General features: G+C 43.0%; 1 protein-coding gene across 1 annotated transcript in view; it reads right to left on the reverse strand.

The window, feature by feature from the left end:
- Positions 1 to 13908, reverse strand: part of LOC132816231 (uncharacterized) — a 33334-nt gene extending 19426 nt beyond the window's left edge. Inside the window, exons 1-2 of the mRNA XM_060825726.1 lie at positions 13728 to 13908; positions 711 to 838 (exon numbers count right to left, since the gene is read on the reverse strand). Of these exons, the coding sequence (XP_060681709.1) occupies positions 711 to 838; positions 13728 to 13908 (309 nt within the window). The remainder of the gene's footprint in view (positions 1 to 710; positions 839 to 13727) is intronic.
- Positions 13909 to 22982: the final 9074 nt, after the last annotated feature.

Raw genomic sequence — 22982 nt, forward strand, 5'->3', positions numbered from 1 at the left:
GCACCAACTGGACTGTAGCAGTTCATGAAGGTCACTCACTATCACCTTCTTGAGGTCATTAAATGCTGGTCTAGCCAGCATTACTCACATTCCATGAATGAATTAAAATAATTAATTAAATTAAGCTGGTAACCCAAGGAAAAAATCCAACATCTTGAACTGAATCTATGCTAGTGCAAGAGGACATATTTTACAGTAACTGACACAATTAATGACTTCTATTAGTTGCCTAGTGATACCAAACATTAGCATAGTGATGAATTATAGTAATTCTTGGATTTTTGATATCTTACTTTAAAGTATGATCAGGGCAGCAGAAAATCTCCAACTCTTGTGGACAACTGATCCTGTATAATCTTAAACATGTAACAATAGAATATTTAATTTAGATGTGGAACCTAGCTGTTTCCTTGTACTGAATTAAACAAACTGAATGTCAGAATTTCATTAAAAAAAACAGAAAATGCTGGAGAAACTCAGCAGTCTAGTAGCAATTGTGGAGGGAGAAAGAGAGTTAATATTTCAAGTCCAGTATGACTTCTTCAGAACTTTGTCAAGAATTTTGTACTTTACCTTAAATTCCATGACTAAAATCTCACAGAATGCCAAACATTTGAAATCCAGCAATTAAATAACCATTAAGTGGCTTATAACTATCTCTTGCAAGGATATACAAACATGCCACCCAGCCTTTCAGAGATTATACTTACTGGAGAGCAAACTTCATGGTCATCTTGTTGAGAATTCTTCAACTCACCGCTGTACTGAGTTACTGAGAGTTGAATGTTTTTTCCATCAATTGTAATGGCATGTGTCCTTTCCAAGACAGATTTCTGTGCTAAAATTGTCAATCAAAAATTGCATATTTACAAACAGCAGAATAAACTAAAGGAAATTAAAACAGATTTCAAGCGTTTTTGAAATAAGAGCAAAATATTATAAATATTACAAATCTGCAGGAAACCCAGAAGAAGCTGGAAATGCTCAGCAGGTACAGCAACATGTGAAGGAAAAACAGTGAAAAGTTCAGGTTGATTGTTCATAGTATAATTTAAAGTTAAGTATCTAGAGATGGAGAGAAGAGGTTCTTGTGGTGACGTGAATTCCCTACCTCTTGACTAAGAGGCAGGAGTTCAAGTTTCACCTGCTCTAAAGGTACATAACAATATCTCTGAACAAATTGACTAGAAATTATCCATACAGATGACAATTTGTTGTGCAATGGTCATGTCTTTATATCTGGGTTGGAAGGTCAAGTTCAAGTCCCACTGCTTAGTATAAGGTGCTCACTGAGATGTTAAAACATGCCCAATATATTTGTACATATTTAGGTCAATAGAACTTTATATATGAACTATGCGGTTAACCAAAACTTTTCTATATACAGTATACAATAACTCCTGACATTAATTGTTGTGTTCCTGAAAATTATAACTTCAATTGCTGTGATTTTAAATTTCGAGGGAAATCATGTTTAAGTCAGGGCTGGTTCCTTTGGACATTTCTTGCCCAGGTAAAGGAATGTAAAAGATCAAGTCCTGTATCTTGCATATTTGGCAAATTATGTCAACTAAAGTGTGTTACTAAATATAAAAGAAACAGTATGCTTCAAGCTGGCAGCGGGGTAAGGGTCTGAGCCGGAACCTCTTCCTATTGGAAAGATGTTGTGAAACTTGAAAGGGTTCAGAAAAGATTTACAATGATGTGACCAGGGTTGGAGGATCTGAGCTACTGGGGCAGGCTGAATAGGCTGGGGTGTTTTCCATGGAGCATTGGAGGCTGAGGGGTGACCTCAGAGGTTTATAAAATCATGAAGGACATGGATAGGATAAACTGACAAGGTCTTTTCCCTGGGGTGGGGAGTCCAGAACTAGAGGGCATAAGTTCAGGGTGAGAGGGGAAAAATATAAAAGGAACCTAAGGGGCAATTTATTCATGCAGAGGGTGGTGTGTGTATGGAATGATCTGTCGGAGAAAGTGGTGGAGGCTTGTACAATTGCAGCATTTAAAAGGAATCTGAATGGGAATACGAATAGGAAGGGTTTAGGAGGGATATGGGCCACGTGCTGGCAATGGGACTAGATTAGCATAGGATATCTGCTCTGCATGGACGAGTTGGATTGAAGGGTCAGTCTCTGTACTGTGCATCTCTATGATGCTATGATTCATCCACTCTCTCCTATCTCTCTTTCCTTTCTATCTTTTCATTTTTGCTCTTTCTGTTTTCTCTTTCTTCATTTTAGAGCATAGAATATAGAACAGTCCAGTACAGAATAGGCCCTTCAGCCCAGGATGTTGTGCCGACCATTGATCCTCATGTGAGGTAAACCTAATGTATGCACCCTCAAATTTCTGTGACCATATGCATGTCCAGCAGTCTCTTAAATATCCCCAATGACCTCACTTCCACAAGTGCTGCTGGCAACGCATTCCATGCTCTCACAACTCTCTGAGTAAAGAACCCGCCTCTGACATCCCCTCTATACTTTCCGCCAAACAGTTTAAAACTATGACCCTTCATGTTAACAATTTCTGCCCTGGGAAAAAAAGTTTCTGGCTATCAACTCTATCTATGCCTCTCATTATCTTGTACACCTCAATTAGGTTCTCTCTCTTCCTTCTTTTTTCCAATGAAAAATGTCCGAGCTCAGTCAACCTCTCTTTGTAAGATAAGCCCTCCAGTCCAGGCAGCATCCTGGTAAACCTCCTTTGAACCCTCTTCAAAGCATCCACATCTTTCCTATAATAGGGCAATCAGAACTGGACACAGTATTCAAAGTGCGGTCTAACCAAAGCTGTATAGAGCTGCAACAAGATCTCACAACTCTTAAACTCAATCCCTCTGTTAATGAAAGCCAAAACACCATATGCTTTTTAACAACCCTGTCCACCTGGGTGGCAATTTTAAGGGATCTATGTACCTGCACACCAAGATCCCGCTGTTCCTCCACACTGCCAAGAATCCTATCCTTAATCCTGTACTCAACTTTCAAGTTCGACCTTCCAAAATGCATCACTTCGCATTTATCAAGGTTGAACTCCATCTGCCACCTCCCATCTCTGCATCCTGTCAACGTCACGCCACAGCCTACAACAGCCCTCTATACTGTCAACGACACCTCCAACCTTTGTGTCGTCTTCAAACTTGCTAACCCATCCTTCAATCTCCTCATCCAAGTCATTAATAAAAATTACAAAGAGTAGAGGCCTAAGAACAGAGCCCTGTGGAACACCACTCACCACTGACTTCCAGGCAGAATACTTTCCTTCCACTACCACTCGCTGTCTTCTGTCAACCAGCCAATTCTGTATCCAGACAGCTAAATTTCCCTGTATCCCATTCCTCCTGACCTTCTAAACGAGCCTACCATAGGGAACCTTATCAAATGCCTTACTGAAGTCCAGATACACAATATCCACCGCTCGACCCTCATCAACTTGTCTGGTCACATCCTCAAAGAACTCAATAAGATTTGCGAGGCATGACCTGCCCCTCACAAAGCTGTGCTAACTGCCTTTAATCAAGCTATGCTCTTCCAGATGGTCATAAATCCTATCCCTCAGAATCCTTTCTAACACCTTGCAGACGACAGATGTGAGACTGACTGGTCTGTATTTGCCGGGGATTTCCCTATTTCCTTTCTTGAAGAGAGGAATTACATTTGCCTCCCTCCAGTCCTCAGGTACGACTTCGGTGGAGAGCGAGGATGCAAAGATCTTCGCAAGCAGCGAAGCAATCACATTTCTCACTTCCCAAAGCAGCTGAGGACAAATCTGGTCTGGCCTTGGCGATTTGTCAATCTTAATGTTTGTCAAAAATTTCAGCACATCAGCTTCCTCAATCTCCATCTGTTCCAGCATGCTTACCTGCTCTTCAATGGTTTCATTCACTACAAGGTCCTTTTCTTTAGTAAACACAGAAGCAAAAAACTCATTTAGGGCTTCCCCTACATCCTCAGACTCTAGACACAGTTCCCTATGCTATCCCTGATCAGCCCTAATCTCTCTTTGACCATTCTCTTATTCCTCACATATGTGGAAAATGCCTTTGGATTCTCCCTAATCCTTCCTGCCAAGCCTTTTTCGTGCCCCCTCCTGGCTCTCCTCAGACCATTTTTGAGCTCCTTCCTCACCTGCCTGTAATCCTCTAGAGCTGAGCAAGACCCTTGCTTCTTCCACATTACGTAAGCTGCCTTTCTTTTGACGAGAAGCTCCTCTGCTCTTGTCATCCAAGGTTCCTTTATCTTACCCCTTCTTGCCTGTCTCAGAGGAATACATTTGTGCATCACTTGCAACAACTGTTCCTTAAACAGTCTCCACTTGTCTATAGTGCCCTTTCCATGGAACAATTGCTCCCAGTCCATGCTTCCCAATTCACGTCTGATTGTATCATAGTTTCCTTTTCCCCAATTAAATATCCTCCCATTGTGCCTGCTTCTCTCCTTCTCCATAGCTGTGTGGAATGTGAGGCAGTTGTGGTCACTATCCCAAAATACTCTCCCACTACAAGATCTGACACCTGCCCCGGCTCATTGCCGAGCACCAAATCCAAAATGGCCTCTCCCCTCGTCGGCCTGTCAACATACTGAGTTAGGAAACCCTCCTGAACACACCTTACAAAAAAGCTCCTTCCAAACCATCTGCTCGAAGGAGGTTCCAATCAATATTGGGAAAGTTAAAATTACCCATTACAACTACCCTACTACATTCACACTTTTCTTTTAGGTCTGGAGAGTGGCGGTGAAGAAGGAAGCCTCCAGTAGCTTTGGCAGCAACGCCAGGATGAGCTGGACAAGGCTCCACCCCAATCTAGGGTCTCCTACCTAGTGAAGGACAAGCTGACTCCCCCAGCCTGGACTCACAAGCTAAGCGGAGGCTCCGGATTCGGGTGGCTAAAGGCGGTCTCAGTCTGACATGGTGGTCATGTCCCAGCATAGAGGTGTCATTCCGGTATGGAGGTCTTTGTTGTCTTCAATGTCCAGGTATTCCAGTGGCCCGGCAGGCAGTTTTGTAAGAGAGAGGCGGTCTTGGCCTAGCATGGCAGACTCCTTCAGCGGAGGCTTCCATCTCTGTATCCCAGTAGCTTGGCATGGGGGTCTTGTCCTGGCTGAGTCTTTTTAATCAGCCTTTCCCAAGCCCAGACGCCAATAACTGAATTGTAATGAACTTGGTGTTAATTTTACTTTTTTAAAAATTACACATGACTTCTATCATGATGTAGGCACCTGTCGTGGGGTGACTTATAAAACTTTTCACCGTATTCGTAATGTAAAAGTACACGTAGCAATAAATTTCTATCCTATTTGAAACAAAATACTGTACAATTCAATACTGCAAAAACAAATGACTGCTATCACTGAGAACACTGGCTATACTGAGATAATCCGTTGGATGGATAGCTGGTTTGCAATGCAGCATGATGCCAACAGCACAGATTTAATTTGCACACCTGCTGCAGTCAGCAATGACCTTCCTGCCTTCGACCTTACTCCTCTCCTGAGGAGTGATGACCCTCGGGTTAACTTCACCATCAGACATCTCTCTCTGATGAGAGAGCAGCCCGATAGTATTCTGGAAGTTTGTTGACTGCCAATGCTACTGTACCACTACTACTACTGCTGGTTATCGTATCAATGCTCCACTTAATGGCAAATGCTGGAACCAGCTAAAGTCTCAGAACTACCTGCACTGACCAACACGTGTGACCAGATGGAGGGCACATGTAAAGTGCAAATTCTAAAACAAAGCTAAGTGGAAGAGAAGCTCAGATCCAGGAGCCTAAAGAATTGGGGCGGGGGGGGGGGGTTGGTGTCTACGTGTCATGGAGAAAGGGAAGAGCAATGCTCAAGGTTCTAGGGAGGGTGTAAGACACAGACCAGGACGGGGTCCGGTTCAGGAAGGTAAGAGATACAGAGATATTAGGTCTGGAGAGGCCATTCAGCCCCTCAAGCTCCACTCTGACATTCAGAAAAAATCATGTTGATTTGTTTGGTATTTTGAATTCCATATTCATTTTTTGCATGATAACTTTCAATTCCTTTACCTAACAAAAATCTAACTCTGCAATAACCTAATCTCCACCATCCTGTGAGGCAGTGTTCCAATGCTGCACAAAATTCTGAAACATTTTTTCTCATCTGTTCTAAAAGGGGAAGCCCTAATTTTAAAATAGTGCCCCCTAATTCAGGATGTACCAACAAGAGGAACATATTTTTTGTGCCCATCTTGTCAAAACCATTCAGAATGTTTTGTACTTCAATCAAGTCATCCCTCTGTCTTATAAAATTCAGTGGAAACAGTGTCCAAACTCTCATAAGACATCCAACAACACAATTTCAGGTACCTATCCAGCACAGCTCCTCTAAACAACTTAGAACACATTTGCATCTTTCCTTAAAAACAAAGATCAAAACAGCACTTATATTCAAGATGTGGTCTCCCCAATAACATCAATAACTGCAGCATTATTTTCTTACCTTTCTATTCAATTCCTCTTGTAGTAAAGGATAGCATTCTCTTAGCTTTCTTAATTACCTGCTGTACCTACATTTACTTTCAGTGACTCATAATAAAACACCTAGATATCTCTGTACCTTAGAATTCTGCAGTCATTCCCCATTTAAGTTATGCCTGCTTTTTAAAATTCTTCCAGTTACAATGAATGTATTTTATACACCACCTGCCAGATATTTGCCCACTCAGTCTACTTATATCCAGCTGCAGATTCCATCACAAAATACTTTCATTACCTGCCTTTTGTGTCTTTTGCAAAACCATGTTATCTCTTCTTGATTATCTTGAGTTTCTCTAAATATTCAGCTGTAATCTCTCTATGAGAGATCAGAAATTAAAGACATCTCTCCTCCCTACTTTTTATCTTAGCCTGCTGGACACACTTTCCTCATTCCTGAAGAAGGGCTCATGCCCGAAGCGTCGACTCTCCTGCTCCTTGGATGCTGCCTGACCTGCTGCGCTTTTCCAATAACACATTTTCAGCTCTGATCTCTAGCATCTGCAGTCCTCACTTTCTCCTCCTAATTCTTCTCATATTCTAACTTTGTTTTCTGATGGTCCGTTTAGGCATTCTCTGTTGTTGTTTAAATTATATACTAATCATTTGACCTTTTCCATAATTTGATGCTTTCCTTAACTTCTTTTGAAAACTGCAGTTGGTACATCCTCCCCAGTCGTTCTTCTATTTTTTAACTGCTGCATGATTTTAAAGGTCCTTGCAAGGCAGTGACTTCTGCATGTGGAAGTCAATGAGTTGGCACACAGATCAATGTGCAGAGTACTCCAACTTCTCGATTAGTGGTGCTGGAAGAGCACAGCAGTTTAGGCAGCATTCAAAGTGCAGCGAAATCGACGTTTCGGGCAAAAGCCCTTCATCAGGAATAAAGGCAGTCAGCCTGAAGCGTGGAGAGATAAGCTAGAGGAGGGTGGGGGTGGGGAGAAAGTAGCATAGAGTACAATAGATGAGTGGGGGAGGGGATGAAGGTGAGAGGTCAGGGAGGAGAGGGTGGAGTGGATAGGTGGAAAAGGAGCTAGGCAGGTAGGACAAGTCCGGACAAGTCATGGGGACAGTGCTGAGCTGGAAGTTTGGAACTAGGGTGAGGTGGGTGAAGGGGAAATGAGGAAACTGTTGAAGTCCACATTGATGCCCTGGGGTTGAAGTGTTCCGAGGTGGAAGATGAGGCGTTCTTCTTCCAGGCGTCTGGTGGTAAGGGAGCGGCGGTGAAGGAGGCCCAGGACCTCCATGTCCTCAGCAGAGTGGGAGGGGGAGTTGAAATGTTGGGTCACGGGGCGGGTATCCCGGAGATGTTCCCTAAAGCGCTCTGCTAGGAGGCCCCCAGTCTCCCCAATGTAGAGGAGACTGCATCGGGAGCAATGGATACAATAAATTATATTAGTGGATGTGCAGGTAAAACTTTCATGAATGTGGAAGGCTCCTTGAGGGCCTTGGATAGAGGTGAGGGAGGAGGTGTGGGCACAGGTTTTACAGTTCCTGCAGTGGCAGGAGAAAGTGCCAGGATGGGAGGGTGGGTTGTAGGGGCGCGTGGACCTGACCAGGTAGTCACGGAGGGAACGGTCTTTGCGGAAGGCGGAAAAGGATGAGGAGGGAAATATATCCCTGGTGGTGGGGTCTTTTCAATGTGGACTTCAACAGTTTCCTCATTTCCCCTTCCCCCATCTCAGCCTCGTTCCAAACTTCCAGCTCAGCAAAGTCCCCATGACTTTTCCAGACTTGTCCTACCTGCCTATCTCCTTTTCCACCTTTCCACTCCACCCTCTCCTCCTTGACCTATCACCTTCATCCCCTCCCCCACTCACCCATTGTACTCTATGCTACTTTCTCCCCACCCCCACCCTCCTCTAGCTTAGCTCTACACCCTTCAGACTCACTGCCTTTATTCCTGATGAAGGGCCTTTGCCCGAAACGTCGATTTCGCTGCACCTTGGATGTTGCCTGAACTGCTGTGCTCTTCCAGCACCACTGATCCAGAATTTGGTTTCCAGCATCTGCAGTCATTGTTTTTAACAGAGTACTCCAACTGACTTTCGAGGGAACGTTAATCCTCTCCTTGGAATCTTTCTTTATATTAGAAAAACATTTATTGAGTCTTCCGAAATAGCTCTTAAATGTCTGCCACTGAGCTCTGTGAATTTATCCGCTAGTCTCGTATGCTAGTTCACTTCAGCTAGCTTAGCTTTAATGCCCAATTAATTGCCCTTATTTAAGCTTAAAATACTGATCTTGGAGCTACTGCTCTCCATTTCAAATTGTGTCACATTATGGTCACTGCTGCATATGATTTTCTTTATTTTGAGGCCATTAATTAATCCTATCACATTACAGAACACCAAACCTCACACAACCTGTTTGTTTACACAAAGCACTGCTCTAAGAAACTACCTTGAGTCATTCTGTGAACTCCTTAATGAGGCTACCATTCCTAATCTGAAGTTACCAGTATATACACAGAATAAAATCACATGATTATTGTCGTTCCTTCATCAACACTTATTATATCTTTTCCTACCCTGTCCATTATTCCATAGATCACTCCTGCTAGTGACTTTATTCTTCACTGGGAAGAAAGGAGTGAACCTCTCTTTTTACAAGAGAATAGAATTGTCATTTATTGTCACTTGTAGATTTTTACAAAAAAAAGTGAAAAGTCTTTAAGTCGCCATTCCCCAGTGCTATTTTGGTAACAAATTATATATCTAAAGAGAAAGTCCATTTTAGCTCAACTCACAGCTCCAGGGTTCGTGAGGAAGAGAATACCCAACAGTGAAGCCACCAAAAAGGGATTTCGAGCAGTTGAATGCTGATTATACTGAGATCTTCTCAAACTTTTTTAAAAATGTATTATAAACTTAAACACTTTTATTAAAATTACACTGACAGCCTTGTGTGCATATGTTCAGTGACTTGCCACCATTGTAACCAAACTGCAGAAAACAAATACTGTTTATCAAGTCAGGTTTCACTTATAGCTGACTGGTTTATTATAACTAGATTAAAATTCAGGGAAGTGAAACTGAAACTATAATCTAGCTTTTAAAATGAGGCCTCTGCTAAGACATTATGTTGTTCAGCAAGATGGAAGATATTCAAGCATAGTGAATTCCCTCGGCATCTTTTTTCCAGTATGACACCAGAGAGTGGAAAAGGGGGGGGGGGGGGGGGAGATGTGGAAGGTGGAATGAGAGTTGCTTTGTAGTCACTTATGCCAAATTTAATGTCAGGACCTGACGTTGTGCCTTTCTTTCCAATCTGCAGCCAGCCAGATTGTGAGATTGGCTGTTGGACAGCTAAGCCTCAGCATCAGTGTGGAAACAAGAGGACACGCATTTACTGGGTTCTTGGATACTGCATTCCTTGGCTTCTTTAACTAATGCTTTAGTCCTGGGGAATGGGAATCAATGGCATAGTGGTATTTATCACTATTATTAATCGAAACATTTATGTATTATTCTGGGGGAGCCAGGTTTGAATACAAATTCAATAAAGCTCTGGCATTAACAGTCTAATGATTGCTATATTGATTGTCAGTGGAAAACCCCATCTGATTCCCTAATTTTTTTTAGGAAGGAAAATGTCATCCTTACCTGGTCTGGATGTGCCACTGCAGACCAACAGCTTCCCACTGAGCAATAAATGTTAGCCTAGCCAGTGAAGCCCCCACATCCAGTAAATGAATAAAAATCCAGCCAGTCCAAGTTAAATTTCACACAATGGTTCATTTTGAGGCTTGCTAGTTGATTGTAATATTTACAAGAAATGTACCTCCTCTGGATAGATGGATTGCCCATTCAACTTACCTTAGAAATAGAAATGGGTGGGTTGCACAATTTTAGCATACCAACTGAAACAAATCCACCCAATTTTAGTGGCTTGAATTTGTCCTTTATTGCATTGGTGACATTATTTCTGAAATTGCAATAATACAATGTTTTCCTTTGGCTGGCTTTATTTTCTAACTGGGGAGAAAATTCAGAAGTCTGAAGTGCAAAGAGACTGGGGAGTTCCAGTCCAGGATTTTCTCAAGATAAACTTGCAGGTTGAGTCAATAGTTAGGAAGGCAATGCAATGATGACATTTATTTTGAGAGGACTTGAATATTAAAGCAGGGATGTAGGTCTGAGGCTCTATAAGGCTCTGGTCAGACCACATTTGGAGTATAATGCACAGTTTTGGGCCCTATATCTCAGGAAAGATGGACTGGCCTTGGAACATGTTCAGAGGAGGTTCACAAGCATGATCCCAGGATTGAAAAGCTTAATATACGAGGAACGTTTGAGGACTCTGGGTCTATACTCAATAGACTTTAGAAGGATGAGGGGAGATCTAATTGAAACGTACAGAATACTGAATGGCCTGGACAGAGTAAATTTTGGAAACATGCTTCCATTGGTCGAAGAGACTAGGGCCTGAGAGCACAGCTTGAGAGTAAAGAGAAGACCTTTTAGAACTGAGATAAGGAGAAACTTCTTCAGCCAGAGAGTGGTGAATGTATGGAATTCATTGCCACAGAAGGCTGAGAGTGCCAGGCATTGAGTATATTTAAGACTGAGATAGAGAGATTCTTGAGTATCGAGAGAATCATGGTTACAGGGAGAAAGCAGGAGAATGAGGTTGAGAAACCTTTCAGCCATGTTTGAATGGCAGAGCAGACTTGATGGGCGGAATGGCCTAATTTCTGCACCAATGTTATGGTCTTTTAAGAAGATTAGAGAGGGTGGTGCTGGAAAAGTACAGCATGTCAGATAGCATCCAAAGAGCAGGAGAATCGGCGTTTCGGTTCATTTTTGATGAAAGACTTAACTGCACTCACCAGAAACACAGTGGCCACAAGAGCAGGTCAGAGGCTAAGAATACTGCAGTGAGTAAACTCACTTCCCAAAGCCTGTCCACTATCTACAAGGCACAAGTCAGGAGGGTGATAGATGGGAGCAGCTCCAACAACACTGAAGAAACCTGACACCATTCAGGACAAGATTAGCATGGTGCTGGAAAAGCACTGCAAGACAGGCAGCATCCGAGGAGGAGGAATTTTGGGCAGGAGCCCTTCATCAGGAATGTCCATTCAGGACAAAGCAACTCACTTAACTGACACGACATTCACAAGCATCTGCACTCCCCATAATTAATAGCCAATAATAGTAGTGCATACTATCTACAAAATGCACTGCAGAAATTCACTAAAGATCCTTAGGCAGCACCTTCTAAACCCAAGACCACTTCCATCTAGAATGTAAGGGCAGCAAATGCATTGGAACAGCTGCAAGTTTGCCTCCAAGCCACTCACCATCCTGAATTTGAAACTGGGTACACATTCTGCAACTCCCAATGGACATTGTGGCAGTACCTCCTGCATATGAGCTGCAGCAGTTCAAGAAGGCAGCTGACCACTACCTTCTCAGGGAAGCTAGGGACAGGCAATAAACGCTGACCAGTCAATCCTGGATTAGAGTGGTGTTGGAAAAGCACAGCAGGTCAGGCAGCATTCAAGGAGCAGGAAAATCGACGTTTCGGGCAAATGCTCTTCATCAGGAATAGAGACAGGAAGCCTGCAAGGTGGAGAGATAAATGAGAGGGGGTGGTGGTGGAGAGTCCATCTGGACCATCTCTGACACCTCCCTCCCATTCCTGGACTTCCCCATCTCCATTAATGACGACTGACTTGACATTGATATTTTTTACAAACCCACCGATTCACACAGCTACCTGGATTACACCTCTTCCCACCCTACCTCCTGCAAAAATGTCATCCTGTATTCCCAATTCCTCTGCCTCTGCTGTATCTGCTCCCAGGAGGACCAGTTCCAACACAGAACACACCAGATGGCCTCTTTCTTTAGAGACCACAATTTCCCTTCCCACGTAGTTAAAGATGCCCTCCAATGCATCACGTCCACATCCCGCACCTTCGCCCTCAAACCCCACCCCTCCAACCGTAACAAGGACAGAACCCCCCCCCCGGTGCTCACCTTCCACCCTACCAACCTTCCCATAAACCACATCATCCGACAACATTTCCGCCACCTCCAAATGGACCCCACCACCAGAGATATACTTCTCTCTCCACCTCTTTCCGCAAAGACCATTCCCTCTGTGACGACCTGGTCAGGTCCACACCCCTCAACAACCCACCCACCTTCCCCTGCCACTGCAGGAATTGCAAAACCTGAGCCCACACCTCCTCCCTCACCTCCATCCAAGGCCCCAAAGGGACCTTCCACATCCATCAAAGTTTTACCTGCACATCTACCAATGTCATTTATTGTATACATTGCTCCCGATGTGGTCTCCTCTATATTGGGGAGACTGGACACCTCCTCGCAGACTATTTAGGGAACATCTCTGGGACATCCGTACCAATCAATCCCACTGCCCTGTGGCCCAAAATTTCAACTCCCCCTCCCACTCTGCCGAGGTCATACAGGTCCTAGGCCTCCTCCACCACCACTCCTCACCACCCGATGCCTGGAGGAAGAACGCCTCATCTTCCGCCTTGGAACAGTTCAACTTCAACTTCACCAGTTTCCTCATTTCCCCTCCCCCCACCTTACCCCAGTTCCAACCTTCCAGCTCAGCATAGTCCCCATGACCTACCTGCCTATCTTCCTTTCCACCTATCCATTCCACCCTCCTCTCTGACCTATCACCTCCAGCCCCATTCACCTATTGTACTCGATGCTCTTTCTCTCCACCCCCACCACCTCTCATTTATCTCTCCACCCAGGCGGCTTCCTGCCTTTATTCCTGATGAAGGGCGTTTGCCGGAAACGTCGATCTTCATGTTCCTCGGATGCTGCCTGACCTGCTGTGCTTTTCCAGCACCACTCTAATCCAGACTCGGGTTTCCAGCGTCTGTAGTCCTCGTTTTTACCTAGCCAAGTCAATCCCACGAACAAATATAAAGGAAGAAATATTTTCACTAAGTTTATGATTCAGAAGCAATCGGTTCAGCGATTCTGTGATTCTAAACAAAAACTTAGAATTTAAATTATTTTTCCTTTCGGAACTGCAAGTAACGCTGGCTGATAAACTGACCCACTTCACGTTTCAGTTAGTTTTCACTTTCAATTTCGTGATCTCTTTATGAGCAATTGCTCGCAAATTTTGAATCACAACAGATATTTTCACTTAAACGTATTTCCCACAAATTGCTCCTGATTTCCACAACTCAAGTAATAGGATGCAAAATAAAACGTACCATCACTTTTCTGGAAAGTCACGACAGCATTCCCGTTTTCCAAAATCTCAACATCACATTCTCCACCACCTGATTTTTTCTTGCTCTGAAAGTAGGCAACTAATTTTGTTGCAATGCTTTTTTTTGTAATATGTGAAAAACCTGTTACTAAGATAGCAAAGCCACCACCTCTGTTCGCCATATCTCGTCCAAACTATCCAGAACTTGAACTGGCAGTCCTATTTTATATATTGGGGAGGGGCTTAACTGCTTCAGTCAACCAACGAAGCGGGTGTTTTCTCAAACACGGCTAATTTTGTTTTTACAAAAATAATGAAACTGAATTTAGAATCCCTAATAGAAAATAAATTCAAGTATTTATGGAAAATGTCTAAGTAATATTATTATTCATTATGATAACGTTATTAAAGGGAGATTTGTTTTTAAATGCTTTCAATTACGATTATTGTTTTACTTTCACAATGATGCTTTCCCAGAAAATGCTTATTTAATTATAAACTGAAACCACACAGAGGCAGAATTACAAACTTTTTCAGTACATTTTAAGTTGGCTGTAATGCTGTAGAGGAGAAAGTGAGGACTGCAGATGCTGGAAATCAGAGCTGAAAATGTGTTGCTGGAAAAGCGCAGCAGGTCAGGCAGCATCCTGAAGAAGGGCTCATGCCCGAAACATCGATTCTCCTGCTCCTTGGATGCTGCCTGACCTGTAATGCTGTAACACTATTATTTACTTTTTCTTTGGTTCAGAAACAAGGAAAATGCTGGAATCCAATATTAAAGATTTAATGATGAGGAGGTGCAGGTATTGGACAGGGGTGGACAAAGGTAAACATCACACAACACCAGATTATAGTCCAACAGGTTTATTTGGAAATACTGGCTTTTGGAGCACTGCTCCTTCATCAGGTAGCTAAAGATTTAATAGCAGAACACTTGGAAAATAGTGACAGTTCTGACAAAGTAATTGTTTACAATTTACAATCACAGGCAACACAGAAATAGACCCTTTGTCCAACTGGTCCATACTGACCAGGTTTCCCAAATACGCTTGGCTGTATTTGGCTCATCATCCAAATGTCTTTTACATGTTGTAACTGTACTTGCATATACATCTTCCTTTGGAGGTTCATTTCACATACAAGCTACCCTCTGTGTGAAAACATTTCCCATCAGGTCCCTTTTAAGTCTTTCTCCTCTTAAAACAAATATACCCCCTAGTTTTGAACTGCCCCACCCTCGGGGAAGACCTTTTGCTATTCACCTTATCTATGCACCTCATGATTTTAGAAATCTATAAACCCTTATAAACACAACCTTCTTGTGATGATGCCACTCCTTTAACAAAGTTATGCTGTCCTTGGTTTCTTTTCAGGAGGTCGTAAAAGCACAGGTTCCCAAAAGTCTGGGTTGTAGGGTTTCAGTGTCAATTTGATTATAGTTAACAGATCCTGTTTCAGGCAAAGGGTTTTTAAGTTTAAGAAACACTGAAACAATGAAAGGGGAATGGCCAATTCTCCCAGCTCAGCTTTACTCTGGTTTACAAAGTTAAAAATCACACAACACCAGGTTATAGTCCAACAGGTTTAATTGGAAGCACGCTAGCTTTCGGAGTGACGCTTCTTCATCAGGTGGTTGATGAATTGAAGGAGCGGCACTCTGAAAGCTAGTGTGCTTCCAATTAAACCTGTTGGACTATAACCTGGTGTTGTGTGATTTTTAACTTTGTACACCCCAGTCCAACACTGGCATCTCCAAATCATTACTCTAGTTTGATTTGGTTCTTGGCAGTCTGGCTATTCACTGAAAGCAGTCAGGCAGTTGTAAAAGCTGCTGGATACAATGAAGCAGGTCCAGGCTGATCTTCCTCTCTCTCTCTCTCGGACTTCTCTCCTGGAAAACCCTGTGTTTGATTTTAGCTTTTGTATCAAGGGATGTTTATGGGGATTGTTGCAAGTATCGGAACGGCATCATTAAGTTGGTATAGTCTGTTCAGTTTTCGGAAAGGGCGAGTTCTTCTGTATTCTGTTCTCTTTTGTTTCATTCAGTTATCTTGTAAATAAATTGTTTTATTTAAAACTAAGTGGGTTGACCAGCTGCATCACTCTTGGAATATCTGTGTTACACCTGCTTAAGACAACTAACAAAGTTAGGATCTGGGCCACTTTCTTGAAATGTTTTGAAGGGGTCTGGCCTAGTCCATAAATCTTATATTACATTAAAAAATGTCCCAGCTTATCCAGCCTCTCCCTGTAACTCAAACCCTCCAGTCCTGGCAGCATACCGATAAATATTTTCTGAACCCTCTCCCATTTAATAATATCCTTCTCATAGTAGGGCAGCCAGATCTGTACAGAGTATTCCAAAATCAATCTCATCACCATTCTGTAAAACCTCAACATGATGTCCCAACTCCTATACTCAATGGTTGGAGCAATGAAGACAAGCCCACCAAACACCTTCTGGACCATCCTACCTGTGACACAACTTTCGAAGAAATATGTCCCTTACTCCTAGGTCTTTCTGTTTGACAACACGACCCAGTCCTAACATCTGCAAATGTGTTGCTGGTCAAAGCACAGCAGGTTAGGCAGCATCTCAGGAATAGAGAATTCGACGTTTCGAGCATAAGCCCTTCATCAGGAATAAGTAGGGACTCACTGAAATCCTTGTAGAGGGAGGAAGAGAGCTTCTTCAAGGAAGGCATCCTTGTAAGAGGATTCGCAGTGGGTTAAAATCTTCGAGTAAAAAATGAGATCTGCAGATGCTGGAGATCACAGCTGCAAATGTGTTGCTGGTCAAAGCACAGCAGGTTAGGCAGCATCTCAGGAATAGAGAATTCGACGTTTCGAGCATAAGCCCTTCATCAGGAATAAGCTTATTCCTGATGAAGGGCTTATGCTCGAAACGTCGAATTCTCTATTCCTGAGATGCTGCCTAACCTGCTGTGCTTTGACCAGCAACACATTTGCAGCTGTGATCTCCAGCATCTGCAGATCTCATTTTTTACTCCAGTCCTAACATCATCCATATAAGTCCTGACCTTGTTCATTTCACGAAAATGCAATACCTTCCAATTATCCAAATTAAACTCCATCTGCTACTCCTCAGCCCTACTGGCCCAAAGATCCCTTTGTAATTTAATTTGGAGGTACCAGTGTTGGACTGGGGTGTACAAAGTTAAAAATCACACAACACCCAGGTTATAGTCTAACTGGTTTATGTGAAAGCACTAGCTTTCAGAGAGCACTGCTCCTTCATCAGGTGCTTGTGGAGAATAAGACTGTAAGACACCAAATTTATAGCAAAAGTTTACAGTGTGATGTAACTGAAATTATATATTGACAAAGACCTGGATTGTTTGTTAAGTCTCTCATTTTTTGGAATGAACGTGTTGGTTTCAGTTCTTATATATGTAAATTGCAGAACTTTTTTAAAGTTACATTCTCAAGTTAAGGTACTGATGAGAAATATTCATATAAGATCTCACCTGTCTCTTGAGGCTCCGGACCTTGTTGATCTTTGTGCCCTATTCTTTCCCTAGTTACTCTTTTGCCCTTCACGTATTTGTAAAATCTCTTCGTATTCTCCTTTGTCTTATTTGTTGAAATCATCTCTTGTCCCTTCTTAACCCTCTTGATTTCTCTATTAAGTGTACTTGGCACCCCCATACCCCTCTTGGAATTCGCTTAGGTCCGAAGTTTTTGGGCCTATATATATCTTATGTCCCTTTTCTTTCTTGACCAGGGTCTCAATGAGGGCCCCCTTATGAAAGGAAAATCATGTTAGAAAGATCTAGTGGAATTTTTCAAGATGCAATAAGTACAGTTGGGAGCCAATGACTGTGGTTCACTTGGTCTTGGCAGAAGCCTTTAAATAAGATCCCACATAAAAAGATGAACAGGTAAAATTAGTGCATAGACACATCCAAGACAAAGCAGCCTGTTGATTGGCACTACATCCACAAGTATCCACTCCCTCCATCACCAATGCTCAGTAGCAGCAACGTACGCTATCTACAAGATGTACTGCAGATCTTTAGATAGCACTTTCCAAATCAATGACCATTTTCATCTAGAAAGACAAGGAAATCAAAGCCACTCACCATCCTGACCTGGAATTATATCACTATTCCCTCACTGTAATAAGTCCAAATCATGGAATTCCATCCCTAAGAGCATTGTGGGTCAGCCTACAGCATGCGGACTGAAGGGCTTCACAAAGTTAGCATATCAGCACCCTCTCAATGGCAACCAGGGATGGACAATAAATGCTGTCCAACCAGCGATACCCACATCCCATGAGTAGATTAAGAAAAAATGAAGGATGGATGTTTTGGTTATGAAGGAATGCAGTGAATGTTTATCTGATTGATTCCTGGGATTACAGGACTGACATATGAAGAGAGAATTGGGGGGGGGGGTTAAACTAACTCTGCAGGGGCATGGGAACCTAGACTGTAGCTTTAGGGTGCAGGTCCTGGAGTGTAGGGAGGTTAGGAACATGGCATCAATCTCGGAGGATGCCTGTAAACAGGAAGGTGGCTTGAAGTGTGTATACTTCAATGCGAGAAGTATACGAAATAAGGTAGGTGAACTTGCAGCGTGGGTTGGTACCTGGGATTTCGATGTTGTGGCTATTACAGAGACATGGGTAGAACAGGGACAGGATTGGCTGTTGCAGGTTCCATGGTTTAAATGTTTTAGTAGGGTCAGAGGTGGGGGAGGTGTGGCATTGCTTGTCAAAGATAGTATTACAGTGGTGGAAAGGACGATGGATGTAGACTCGCCATCTGAGGTAGTTTGGGCTGAGCTTAGAAATAGGAAAGGTGAGGTCACCCTGTTAGGAGTTTTCTACAGGCCTCCTAATAGTCTTAGAGACGTAGAAGAAAGGATTGCGAGGATGATTCAGGAGAAGAGTGAAAGTAATAGGGTGGTTGTTACGGGGGACTTTAACTTTCCAGATATTGACTGGGAAAGCTATAGCTCGAGTACGTTAGATGGGTCGGTGTTTGTCCAATGCGTGCAGGAGGGTTTCCTGACACAATATGTAGACAGGCCAACAAGAGGTGAGGCCATACTGGATTTGGTTCTGGGTAGGGCTAGTGTAGGTTAGGTAGGATTCGGTCGGCGCAACATCGAGGGCCAAAGGGCCTGTACTGCGCTGTATTTTTCTATGTTCTATGTAACGAACCAGGCCAGGTATTAGAATTGGAGGTAGGTGAGCACTTTGGGGACAGTGACCACAATTCGGTGACTTTTACTCTAGTGATGGAGAGGGATAAGTGTGCACTGCAGGGCAAGAGTTACAGCTGGGGGCAGGGAAATTATGATGCGGTGAGGCAGGACTTAGGATGCATGGCTTGGAAAAGTAGGCTTCAAGGGAAGGGCACAATTGATATGTGGAGCTTGTTCAAGGAGCAACTATTGAGTGTCCTTGATAAGTATGTACCTGTCAGGCAGGGAGGAAAGGGTCGTGTGAGGGAGCTGAGGTTTAATAAGGAATTGGAATCCCTTGTTAAAGGGAAGAGGGCGGCCTATGTAAAGATGAGGTGTGAAGGTCCAATTGGGGCGATTGAGAGTTATAAGGTAGCCAGGAAGAATCTAAAGAGAGAGCTAAGAGCAGCAAGGAGGGGACATGAAAAGTCCTTGGTTGGTAGGATTAGGGAAAACCCAAAGGCTTTCTATAGGTATGTCAGGAATAAAAGAATGACTAGGGTAGGAATAGGTCCAGTCAAGGATAGTAGTGGGAAGTTGCGTGTGGAGGCTGAAGAGATTGCGGAGATACTGAATGAATACTTTTCGTCAGTATTCACTCAGGAATAGGACATTGTTGCCAATGTGAATATTGAGTCACAATTAATTAGAATGGATGGCTTTGAAGTATGTAGGGAAGAAGTGTTGGAAATTCTGGAAAGGGTGAAAATAGATAAGTCCCCTGGGCCTAATGGCATTTATCCTAGGATTCTCTGGGAAGCAAGGGAGGAGATTGCAGAACCATTGGCCTTGATTTTTATGTCCTCGTTGTCTACAGGAATAGTGCAAGAAGACTGGAGGATAGCAAATGTGGTTCCCTTGTTCAAGAAGGGGAATAGGGATAACCCTAGTAACTATAGGCCGGTGAGTCTCACTTCTGTTGTGGGCAAAGTCTTAGAGAGAATTGTAAGGGATAGGATTTATGAACATCTGGATAGGAATAATGTGATCAAGGATAGTCAGCATGGTTTTGTGAAGGGCAGGTCGTGCCTTCACAAACCTTATTGAATTCTTTGAGAAGGTGACTAAGGAGGTGGACGAGGGTAAAGCGGTAGATGTGGTGTATATGGATTTTAGTAAGGCGTTTAATAAGGTTCCTCATGGTAGGCTACTGCAAAAAATACAGAGATATGGCATTGAGGGTGAGTTGGAGGTTTGGATTAGGAATTGGCTAGCTGGAAGAAGACAGAGGGTAGTAGTTGATGGTAAAGGTTCATCCTGGAGTGCAGTTACCAGCAGTGTTCCGCAAGGATCCAGTTTGGGACCATTGCTGTTTGTCATTTTTATAAATGACCTGGAGGAGGGGCTAGAAGGTTGGGTGAGCAAGTTTGCGGATGATACGAAAGTCGGAGGAGTTGTTGACAGTGAGGAAGGTTACAGCGGGATATAGATAAGCTGCAGAGCTCGGCAGAAAGGTGGCAAATGGAGTTCAATGTAGCTAAGTGTGAAGTGATTCACTTTGGTAAGAGTAACAAGAACATGGAGTACTGGGCTAGTGGTCGGATACTCGGTAGTGTGGATGAGCAGAGGGATCTTGGTGTCCATGTACACAGATCTCTGAAAGTTGCCACCCAGGTAAATAGTGCTGTGAAGAAGGCATATGGCGTACTGGCTTTTATTGGTAGAGGAATTGAGTTCCAGAGTCCTGAGGTCATGTTGCAGTTGTATAAGACTCTGGTGCAGCTGCATCTGGAGTATTGTGTGCAGTTTTGGTCGCCATACTATAGGAAGGATGTGGAGGCACTGGAACGGGTGCAGAGGAGGTTTTCCAGGATGTTGCCTGGTATGGTAGGAAGATCATACGAGGAAAGGCTGAGGCACTTGGAGCTGTTTTCAATGGAGAAAAGAAGGTTTAGGGGTGACTTGATAGAGGTGTACAAGTTGATTAGGGGTTTCGATAGGGTTGACCCTGAGAACCTTTTTCCACGTATGGAGTCAGCTATTATGAGGGGGCATAGCTTTAAATTAAGGGGTGGTGGGTATAGGATAGATGTTAGGGGTAGATTCTTTACTCAGTGAGTCGTGAGTTCATGGAATGCCCTGCCAGTAGCAGTGGTGGACTCTCCCTCTTTATGGGCATTTAAACGGGCACTGGATAGGCATATGGAGGATAGTGGGCTAGTGTAGGTTAGGTGGGCTTGGATCGGCGCAACATCGAGGGCCAAAGGGCCTGTACTGCACTGTATTTTTCTACGTTCTATGTTCTAATGGATTAGTTAAGGCTACATTCACTGAAAGTTAGAAAAAATGAGGGGGAATATCTCAGAAACATATAAAATTCTAGCAGGATAGGGTAAAGGCAGGAAGAATGTTTCCGATGACCTGAGTTCAGAACCAGGGATCACTATTTAAGGTTATGGGACAGATCATTAAGGACTGAGATGAGTAGAGATTTCTTCACTCAGAGAGTGGTGAGTTAGTTGAATTCTCTGTGAAATTCTTTCTCAAAGTGTTTGAGACTAAAACATTGAATGTTTTCAAGGAGTTATATATAGTTCTTATGGCTAAAGGGATCAAAGGCCTGGGGAAAAAAATAAGAACAGGGTAGTGATTTGGATGAGGGGCATGATCATATTAAATAGTGGAGCAGGCTTGAAAGGCTAAGTGGCCTAATCCTGCTCAGGTTTTCCAGGCTTCTCTGCCCAAATCAGGACAAATGCACAGCATCATGACACTCATTACAGACAGGAGGGGGAGACAGGCCCCAGTCTGAATAAAGATTGCAACCCAGGCAGTTGGCACCAATCCCGATCCATTGTGTGTACAACGGATGTCTTTATTGAAATTAAGGGATCTGCCACATGGTTGGAGTCACAAGACTATAGTAGATTGATGTGGTCATTTGTACACTATTTCATTTCAATCCAAATATCCCTTTCTTATACAAAACAATGCCAAAAATAAAATTTATTATCATATATATTTTGAGTTTCCCAAGTTACCAATTACACATATGACCGTTTAGATGCATAAACAATTTGTTACTCCCATCAGTCTCTGCATATGCATTGCATACACAGTCCTTAGATTTTGCTGGTCTCTTAATGGGACACATGCATTGAAGGCATTAGCTGTTCATCTGGGTGGTGCAGTTCACCAAGGAGTGTTGAGCATATGTCATTTATTGTTACCATGTCATCCTTTGTTATTGGGCTGCAGTGGACCTCAAGATTCGATGATTGATGTATGGAGTATGAAGGTGGTGTGTTTACTTTTTCATCATCACCACCTGCAGGTGAGGAACAGATTAGTTGCTTGGGCATATGTGCCAGTGGCAATGACGGTATATCTGGTCATTCACTTGTACCATGTAAGCTTGAAGCAATGACTGTTTTATGCAGATCCCAAGTTGCCACGTGAGCTGGCTTTGCTGAAAGCATTGAATGTTTGCATCCTGACTGGTTTTCCAGTGCTCAACTCTGGCATTGATTTAATATCTTGTCAAAATGAAATCTAGTTTTCTGCTAATTCATCTTGATTTTGTCACTTAATTTGTCATTTTGTCATTACTTTTGGCTGTGGAAGTTTTTTTGCGAGTAGGAAGGGGAACATTGGTGCAGTGTGATGTTAGCTTTTGTACTGGACTATTTTCTTTGCCATCAGTCAGTGCGTTTCCCCACTCAAGTACTTCCCTTGAATATATGTGCACAGGATTTGTTTAATTTCTTTACGATTTCTCTTGTGATCTTCCCTGTGACCTCAGTTGTACCATTGGATTGGGGATATTGTGGAGATGATGTGGAGATGATGTGTTTGTTGAATTTCCCAATCATGTGCGAAGCGACTGAAATCTTCACTGATGAACTGATGGCCGTTATCATTTATGACCATAATCAGAGCGCAGTAACAGCTAAAGTGTGGTTGTAGACATTTGCCTTTTATTAGAATTACAATTAGAAATGAATTAGACATTTTCGACCATACTCAGCAATAGTCATTGAAGTCAGCTGGTCCAATACCCAGCTGTGGTCTAACCCCTGGACCAGGAGGCCCAGGTTCAATT

This window comes from Hemiscyllium ocellatum, chromosome 5 (assembly GCF_020745735.1).
Source record: "Hemiscyllium ocellatum isolate sHemOce1 chromosome 5, sHemOce1.pat.X.cur, whole genome shotgun sequence".
NCBI classification, from domain to species: domain Eukaryota; kingdom Metazoa; phylum Chordata; class Chondrichthyes; order Orectolobiformes; family Hemiscylliidae; genus Hemiscyllium; species Hemiscyllium ocellatum.